Source organism: Propithecus coquereli, unplaced genomic scaffold, assembly GCF_000956105.1.
Source record: "Propithecus coquereli isolate 6110/MARCELLA unplaced genomic scaffold, Pcoq_1.0 Scaffold175, whole genome shotgun sequence".
NCBI lineage: Eukaryota > Metazoa > Chordata > Mammalia > Primates > Indriidae > Propithecus > Propithecus coquereli.
Window position 1 is genome coordinate 3617376 of NW_012142190.1, and position 9596 is coordinate 3626971.

General features: G+C 41.4%; 1 protein-coding gene across 1 annotated transcript; it reads right to left on the bottom strand.

The window, feature by feature from the left end:
- Nucleotides 1-1709: 1709 nt before the first annotated feature.
- Nucleotides 1710-7926, bottom strand: ZAR1L (zygote arrest 1-like). The gene is made up of 4 exons (XM_012642139.1): nt 7252-7926; nt 6649-6741; nt 4968-5042; nt 1710-2032 (listed from the first exon to the last, which is right to left on the bottom strand). Exons 1-4 carry the CDS (start codon nt 7894-7896, stop codon nt 1889-1891), a joined length of 957 nt encoding a protein of 318 aa, XP_012497593.1. The 5' UTR covers nt 7897-7926; the 3' UTR covers nt 1710-1888.
- Nucleotides 7927-9596: the final 1670 nt, after the last annotated feature.

Below are 9596 nucleotides of genomic sequence, written 5' to 3' on the forward strand. Positions count from 1 at the left end.
CTTAAATCTGCACTCCCCAACTCCGGGGCCGTGGACTGATACTAGTCTGTGGCCTATTAGGAACCGGGCCACAAAGCTCTGCCGTACCCCCCACCCCCGGTCCATGGAAAAACTGTCTTCCATGACACTTAAGAACAGGGGGTGGAGAGTAGGGGGGCACACACAGCAGGAGATGAGCGGGGGGCAAGCAAGGTGTTCTGTATTCACAGCCACTCCCCATCGCTCGCATCACCACCTGAGCTCCGCCAACTCCCCGACCCCCAAGCCTGTGGAAAAATTGTCTTCCATGAAACCTGTCCCTGGTGCCTAAAAGGTTGGAGACCGCTGCGTGGCTTGAATCTCACGGTGAGTGTAGGGCCTTTCCATGGCTCGTTTGCTCCTCGGATGATTTTAAGTTGCAGCCATGGATGAGAACCACTGATCCAAAGATCTCCCACTCCTTGTCCCCTATTCACCCAATAGACTAAAGCTTCTTGCTCACAACCTCTTCTCCACTCGAAGCTTCTGGGACTTCAACATCCTCCAGGACAACCCACACAAAATCCTTTTCCTCTCTGTCTGTTAACATCCTTACCTCCAGGCATCTTCACTTAGCTCCACCTTAGCCACCCAATTTCCTGGCTATACCAAAACCTTACCCACCGCAGTTCCAGACTCTCACCTTCAATCCCCGCCCCTCAGGAATTCTTCCAGTTCCCCTTTGCTCTACTCCCCACCCTCCAACAGTCCTTCTCCTATCGCAAATCATAGTTTGTGGCCTTCACCTATCTTCACCTCTCTTTGGAACATGGTTAAATCCCATGGACCATCATAATCCCTCCCTTGCTGTCATTCTCATGGGATGCCTTACCCCTGTCGCACTCAGCAGGTTAGTCTACCTGGATTCAGATCCTGGCTCTACCCTCTGACCTGTCTCCATCGCTCATTTATGACAAGGTAGAGTAGTTCAGAGCAGTTCCTACATGATATGGCTGCTGTGATGGGTTGCAACAATGCCTGGCATACGCTAAGTGCTGTTTCAGCATTTCCTGTCATTATGGATGTTTGAGGACAAGGACCTTGCCCCTTCATCACTTCTATATTCCTAGTGCTTAGAGCACCAGTTTATAAGAGTTTGTCAAATAAGTATTTTTCCTCTTTATTGTTCCTCTTCACATAAGTCTGCCGTCCCCAAACCCCAGGCTACAGACCAGTACCAGTCCACGGCCTGTTAGGAACTGGGCCGCACAGTAGGAGGTGAGCAGCAGGTGAGTGAGTGAAGCTTCATCTGCATTTACAGCCACTCCCCATCGCTCACATCACCACCTGAGCTCCACCTCCTTTCAGATCAGCAGCAGCATTAGATTCTCACGGGAGCATGAACCCTACTGTAAACTGCACATGCGAGGGATCATTGTGGCACCCTCCTTGTGAGAATCTAATGCCTGATGATCTGAGGTGGAGCTGAGGCAGTGATGCTAACTAGCACTGGGGAGCAGCTGCAAATACAGATTATCATTAGCAGAGAGGTTTGCACAATAAATGTAATGTGTTTGAATCATCCCGAAACTGTACCCCATCCCGGTCTGTGGAAAAATTGTCTTCCATGAAACCAGTCCCTGGTGCCAAAAAGGTTGGGGACCACTGACATAAGTGACAGTATCTACCATTTCCCAATGCTATTATTGATGTTTTTACCCAGGGATCACAAATTAATGTGCCTTCATGGTCTAGTTCACATGCATTTATTTTATTCTATTCACATTGTACAACTATTATACAACCTACAAAAAGTACAAAAGTCTACTCCATTTTCCAATGCCAGGTCAGAGCCAAGTTACAAAAAAGGAAGACAGCATAGCAAGTTACAAGTAGAGCTCAGGTGTCCTATACACAGCCACACTGCCCGTCACACGATATATTTAAAGCTGTGAATATGACCACAGGAGAATCTCTTGTCTTTGCAGCGACCACACAGTTCCTGTCGATGAGGCCTCCTTAGATCAATGTGTCTTTTCTTTTGAGGACAGGAACAACGAGACTTTGAACAGGTCTTTGGAAAACAAGGAACAATTTTGGACAGTAAATGATCAAATTAGTGTTTCAAATGTAATCCTCAGATCAAAATACTTCTCCCCACTACCTGGTCCCTGATATCCTCATCCTCTTTTGAGTCCTATGAGAAGCCCAAGAACAAGTTCTACAGAGATACTTATATCCCATTAAGTGCCATACATTGTTCAAGATGAGTGGCCAGAGAAGATGTTCAAGAGAATATTGCTGAGCCAATCAAGACAACATAACATAAGAGAAAAGTTTTAAAAGTTGAGTTTTTGTAGAGTATCTTCACTCTGTAGGCTTTTACATTGGCAGCCAGGTGGGGGTCAGTGCAGTGGGTGGGAATTAAGTGATGTGATTATCTAAATGGAAATGTTTAAAAACACTATAGCAGTGTTTTTAAATCTCAACCAGGAGTGATTTTACTCCCCCAGCCCCACCCCCACCTCCAGGGGACACTGAGCAATGTCTGAAAATGTTTGGGGTTGTTACAGCTGGAAGGGAAGTATAGTCTAGAAAAAGCTAAATTTTCTTTCCAGACATGCCCAGTCATTACTATGATCTAAAATAGTGCCTTTCAACCATTATCCCATTTTAGTAAATAAAACATTACATCCTATGGATACTGGTATACTGTCCTGGTCTACCCTCCCAACCCTGCCAGTCTTTGATGTTGACAGTCACTGCCCTACTTTCTATATATGTCCCACAGCCACACAGAATAAATCAAGATTTACCTTTTTATATTGTAAAAATAGGCATTTTCATTTTCTGAATAGGAGTCTTAAATAGGATTTATCAAACCTTATACTATAGTCACATCCTCTACTCTCCCACTGAGTGTGTCTCCTTGTAACAAAATTCTAATAGCTACTACTTGCATGGTGTCCAATGTGTGCCTAGCACTGTTCTGAGCACTTTATATAGATTAATTCATTTAATCCTCACAATATCTTTAAGAAAGGTTATCTGACACAGATTTTAAAATCCCAATGTTTAATATGTTCAAGGAAATAAGACTAGTAATTCCAGCAGAACACTGGAAGTTATTTTTTTAAAAGAAATAATTCTGGAACAGAAAAATACGATAACTGAAATCAGTATAGTTCTATGGATAGGTTTGAAAGGAGATTGAAAAGAGCTGATATGAGAAATAGAAATGGAAGATACAACTATTATGTACCCATAATAATTAAAAATTTAAAAAATTTTTTAAAGAAATGGAAGATAGTTTAATAGGTGATGCCCAGCCTAAAGTAAGGAGAGACAAAAGCATGGAAAATACAGAAAAGAGCAGAAAAGATCTGATATGAGTAATTGTATAATAAGAGAGAGAATGGAGAAGAAGTAATATTTGAAAAAATAATAGTTGATAATTTTCCAACCATTCATTTCTAAGTAATGAAAATCTTCAAGCTACAGATTCAAGAAACACTAATGAACCCCAAGTAGAATAAATACAAAGAAACCATAACTAAGCACATCATTGTAAAACTGTTGAAAACCAAAACAGAAAGAAATATTTTTAAAGCAAGCAGATTTAAGAAGGGGAGAGAGATTATTTCAAAAGGTGCTATAATAAGACTCACTGCCAACTTGACACAAATAATGAAAGTCAGATCCTTAAAAGGCACAAAGAACTACTGCCAACCTAAAAATTCTATACCCAGAAAAAAACCTCTTAAATATATTTAGACAAAATAGAATTTGTTACCAACAGACCTGTACTATAGAAAATATTAGTGTGTGTTCAAGTCAAAAGAAAGTGACCTCAGATAAAAGAAGACCTAAGAGCAACAGAAAGAATAAATGTGTAGCTAGAACTAAAGGATTACTGAGTATATAAAATACTTTGTAAAGTTTAAAATATAGGTAAAATTCAAATACATGATAGCAGCAAATAAATTAGGATGAAGTAATACGAAATTAGAGTGTCATAAAGTCACTGCATTACCAGCAAGAGGTAAGATTAATAATTTGTTTAGGCTTTGACAAGAAAGGAGTCATGTTGTAATCTCTACGGTAACCACCAGACGAACATTAAAGAATTGACTACCGAGATAGAGGAGAAAATGGAATAATTTTTTTTCAAAAAAGTCAATTCAAGCAAACATAAGGAAAAAAGAGAAAGGAATGTAAAGAAATAGGAAGAAAATATATTTAAATCCAATTTAACAGGTAGTTATATTGACACATGCAAACTAAGTAAGAATGTCAGACTAGAAAATCTGAGGATAAATCATTTATAAACTAGTTTTTAAAGTATTTCTACTAATTATAGAAAAAGAAATATTTTTAACTAAGTGAAATATTTAGGCTTAAAAAAACACTCTTGATTATGAAAATTAACTATCTCACACTTTTCTGAAAAGTTTAAAGTCAGGTTCCCATCAAGCTGTTTTAGAGTCTTCCCCCCCACCCCCGAAAAAAACCTTAAGGACATAACAGGAAGTTAAGGATCTCATCTAGGTCTGTGACTTTCTAGACATTGGAGACACCATGGAATCCAATCACAGCTACAATGCTAATCAGTCTAAACTTGGGCAAGTTACTTTATTTTATTGAACTTAGTTTTCTGATCTCTAAAATGGGGTAACAACTATCACAAAAGTTAAATACAGAAAATAACGCAGGTAAAGCACTTAGCCCAAAGTTTGGCACATAATAAAATCTTAATTGCAGTTATCTATTAGATTACTACATTCTAACTACACAGGCGTGTGAGGAAAAACACACATCATACACAAACAGCATGTAAGGCAACTTAAAATAGTGAATCCCCTCTTTCCCCCCCAAAAATCAAACTAGAGTTTATGCTCTCATTCATTTTTCTAAAACATAAAATTTCAAACATATAGAAAACCTAACACTCCTATACCAATATCCAATTCTATGTTTAACAAAATATTGTAAGTGTTCCATGTGCTTACCTGACATTGGATTGCTTCTACTCGATAAGGGTTAAAACTCTTTTGGCATTTGCAACAGAGTTGTTTGAAATAAACCTAAAGAAAAATTTGGTTGGTTTGTTTTTGTGTGTGTGTATTGTTTGTTTGTTTGTTTTTAAACAAGTTTTTATACACACACACACCCTTCCTAGGCTCCCAGTTCTTAAGTAATCCATTCCCTCACCTTGCTTTTCACCCAACCTCTACCCTCGAGGATTTAAGCTCTACTAGTACTATCAGTCACTCTTTCTTACTCTTTGAACCTAATTTTCTTTACCTGTAAAATAGGACACTACTTACTTTTTCTATAGTTCTGACAGTTCCCCAATAACATACACAAAGTACCATAGTACTTGGGAAGTGGCTGTTAATATTTTACATTGTGTGGGCCAAATCCTTGGTCTTCTCCTTTCGTCCTGGTCTAATAGCCCTTACACATTAAGGGAGTATTTTTTTCTTATACAAAGCCATAAGGAAAGAAGGATATGGCCTTTTCTGCCCTCCCAAAATAGTATTTCACCACTTAAATTTTATACTACTTGTACCCATCAATAGCATGCTTTCTAGGCTTTGTGCAATTTCCTGTGCACATTTCCTCCTTCCTCCCTGCCTTTCTTGGTGAACTCCTCCTCCTATTCATTCTTTAAAATCATGATGTCTTCCCTCAGCCAGGGTTAATCACCCGCCTCCTGTGCTACTGCTGTACCACTTGATACCGTGGGTGCTGTCGCGTACTCTGCCAAATTGCATTTTATCTCCATCTCTCCTATGAAACAAATTCCTTGACAACCAGTTCTATGTCTTGTTCTTTGTATCCTACTGCCTTGGAATTGTTTTTCTTCTGGCAAGAGAAGGGAAGTAATTTAACTTTAAAAATCTATTCACCTTGTGGGTCTAGTCAATGACTAGTCTGAAAAGTCAAGTTTTCATTCAAGTCTTAGCAGTCCTCTTTGCCCTCTCCCTCCACCGTGTTTTAGCCTGTGGCAATATCTAAACATGCAACAGCACAGGGGACTCAAATTTAAATGCTTCTAGAAGTTAATGAAATAGGCCCCGTGTAGACGGTTGCAAAATAAAGTGCACAGGCCAAGCAAGAGGCAACAGAGCCGCTCAGCTGCGGTCTCCTGTTTTCATTCTGAAATGAGGGTCTATAATGACCACAGGCTATAGTGGCTCATAAAAATCCAGAAATGCAGAATTTCATATGAAGTCTTTCCCAATCTTAATATGTTGGAAATTAACTCAAATGGGTGGGGGGGGAGACGTAGGCTTAGCCTAAGTAAATCTCCAATTATTTCACTTATTACCCCACCTTGTGGACAAACAGTGGAAATTTCCTAGAGCAAAGGCCCCAAACTGTTCAAAATCTACCAACTAAAAAATGGTTGCAGAAAGTTCAAATGTAGATAAGAACAAAAGTTCATCTAAGTAAGCTGATATTTTGTCAAGTATAACGCCAGGTTGTGGTTCGGGAACTCGGATGGACAATCCAATTCAGTTCAATTCAAACATTCATTGAGCACGTACGGCACGTCTGTGACTGAGACTGCCAAGATGAGCAAAACGGGTGGGACAATCATACTCCATCAGGAAACAAATTCTTCCCCTATTTAACACCTGTGCCCACCCAGCCTCCTCTCACATCCCGCTCACTTTTACTTACCTTATTAGTTCCAGAAATGCACCACACATAAGCACTCTCCCACCTGGTCTTACAATCTTTACAGTGAAAATAGCCATATTTTGGTTCCAAAAACTGAAAATAAGGGGAGAAAGTCTTTTACTATCTTGGAGGGGAAAAGCCAGATCCTTCTTTCCTTATGGCTTTGTATAAGAAAAAAAAATTACTCCCTTAACCTCACAAGTCTATTAAGGCTACTGCATTATTTTAGCTTCTCCTCTCTTAAAGATTACTCTGGGATTCTTCTTGCTGCTGGCTCTCATACTTTTCCAAGCCATTTTCCAAATGCCACCAGCACAATCTCCCCAAAACGAAAGTCTGAATTTCGTATTTCACAGACTTGAAACCCTCTGTCTCCTCAATTCCGATAGCAACGGTTACCAGACTTTTGATTTTCACTAGCTTAGTTAGGGGCTTACCAAAACTTTACCAAAAACTTACAAAATATACAAGCCATGTAAAAGACATGTTTTCAGAATCCCCCCACTCCCCCCTCCTTCACCAAATAAGCCCCATAAATGGAAAAGGGGAGAGAGAGAGAGGTTGGGGTTGGCAGAGAACCAAGAGAGGCACGAGAAAGTCCACCTGGAAGTTGGGCTTCCGGAGCGGATTGGCGGCTGCGACTCCACGCACCTGTCTGCTCTTCCTTTCCTGAAGACGGGGGGCATCTTCCTCCCCCAGCTCATCCAGCTGTCCTGGCTCCTCCTGCCTGTCATCTTCTGGCCTTGGCGTTGCTGGCTCCTGCCGGCTGGCCTGGGCAGGGCCCGGATGCTCCTTGTTGTCCCCATCCTCCAGCAGCCGGATCAAGCCCCTGCGGCCGATGACCGGCGAGTAGACGCCGCCGGCCGGCAGGGGCTCCCTGTGGCCGGTGCAGTCCCAGGAGGAGCGGCTGCGCAGGGTGCGAGGCCCCAGCGAGCACTGCACCGACTTGTCCACCCGCAGGCTCACCTGCACGCCCACCTCCCTGGTGTTGGCTTTGCACAGCCGCGGGCTCAGGCTAGGGTTCATCTGGGAGAGAATGGCCTTAAGCTGCGCCCTCTTGTAAGGGTCCATGCAGTAGTCAGAGGCGTTCGCGGGCACCAGCAGCCCGGGCCTAGCCAGGAAAGTAGGGGGACCCATATTTTGCCTCCAGTCGGGCTGTTTGTGCCCTGGGAGTCCAGGCTGACCCAAAGGCAGTGTGTTCCCATACCCCTGGTACAAGCCATAGGGAACGCGGACAAAGCGCTCCATCCTCTCACCAGGTGCTCAGGCACAGCCCAATATCCTAGTGCGGTTCGTTTGTGTCCTTGTTTTGCCTTCCTCCTTCATCCACCCCTTCTTTCTCCTGATCAAGTTGGCTCAAATTCCTCCGTGGCTTCTCCATTTATTTCAGATTCTAAGGGGAGCTGCTGCTACCCATTACCTTAATTGAAGGAGGGAAGATCTACCTATCTACGGAGGTCTAATTGCCACCTGATTCCTAATTGCTTTTCCCTGCCTCTTCAACTCGCTGTTCCTGAATCTTTTTTTCAAAGCTGCTTTTCATTTCCAACTTATTCACACATATGCTTTAATTAGCAATTCATTCATTTATTCCTCTAGTAACCATTTTAGATATCCCTTGTACATTGCTGGTGGGAATGTAAATTGGAACAGCTGTTATGGACAATAGTATAGAGGTTCCTCAAGAAATTAAAAATAGAGGTGAGTCATGGTGGCTCATGCCTGCAATCCCAGCACTTTGGGAGGCCAAGGTGAGAGGATCGCCCAGGACTTAGACCAGCCTGGGCAACATAGCAAGACCCTATCTCTAAAAATTTTTTTTATATCTATATATAGGACTAGCATATGATCCAGCAATGCCACTACTGGTTGTATAACCAAGGAAATTAAACCAATATTCTGAAGAGGTATCTGCACTCCCATGTTCATTACAGCATTATTCACAATAGACAAGTTACGGAAACAACCTAAGTATATGGTGAGAGATAAATGGATAAAGAAATTGAGGAGTGTGTGTGTGTCTGTGTATATGTAATGGAATATTATTCAGCCTTAAAAAATGAGATCCTGTCATTTGCAACAACATGGATAAAACTGGAGAACATTATGCTAACTGAAATAAGCCAGATAGAAAAATGCTACATGATCTCACTTATATGTGGCATCTAAAAAAGTCAAATATTTAAGTCATTAGACATGAAATGTCTAATTTTGAATCAAAAGTTTAGTTTATTATATCTCAAACAAGAAACAGTACACTTAATCAAAGTATGCGCCTAAACTATCAACAGTTTTGCCATCTTAAGGGTAGCTTGCTTATGCTACCAGCAAAGAAGCCTGGAGAGTGAGTGGCGATGAAATCCCAAAAGGTGTTTTCCACACCTTGTTGAGAATTGAATATTTTTCCTTGCAAAAAGTGGTCCAAAGCCTGGAAGACGTGGTAGTCAGTTGGTACAAGGTCTGGTGAATGTGGTGGATGAGAAAGAGTTTCCATGTCCAAATTCTGTAGTTTGAGCAGCGTTATTTTTTGCAACATGTGGTCTTGCAAGAGGATTGGCCTGTCTCTATTGACCAATCTCAGCCGCTTAATCACAAGCATCCTCATCATTTCATCCAATTGGTTGCAGTAGACATCCACTGTAATAGATCGACCTGGTTTCATGAAGCTCTAGTGGATAATACCAGCACCGGACCACCAAACAGACACCATTAGCTTTTTTAATGAACATTCGGTTTTGGACTGTGTTTTGGCACTTCATCTTTATCCAACCAGAGTACTGACTGCTTGCAATTGTCAAAAAGAATCCATTTTTCACCATACGTAATAATATGGTATAGAAATGGTTCACCTTCCAGCCTGAGCAAGAGCGAGACCCCGTCTCTACTAAAAATAGAAAGAAATTAATCAGACAACTAAAAATATATAGAAAAAATTAGCCAGGCATGGT

Bases quoted from the DNA above. Each gene is read 5' to 3' on its own strand.
- ZAR1L (XM_012642139.1), bottom strand. From the start codon at position 7,896: ATGGAGCGCTTTGTCCGCGTTCCCTATGGCTTGTACCAGGGGTATGGG. The intron at 6,742-7,251 runs GTGGACTTTCTC...CCTTATTTTCAG, and splicing joins TCCGGAAGCCCAACTTCCAG to TTTTTGGAACCAAAATATGG. The intron at 5,043-6,648 runs GTAAGTAAAAGT...ATTTTTCTTTAG, and splicing joins GCATTTCTGGAACTAATAAG to GTTTATTTCAAACAACTCTG.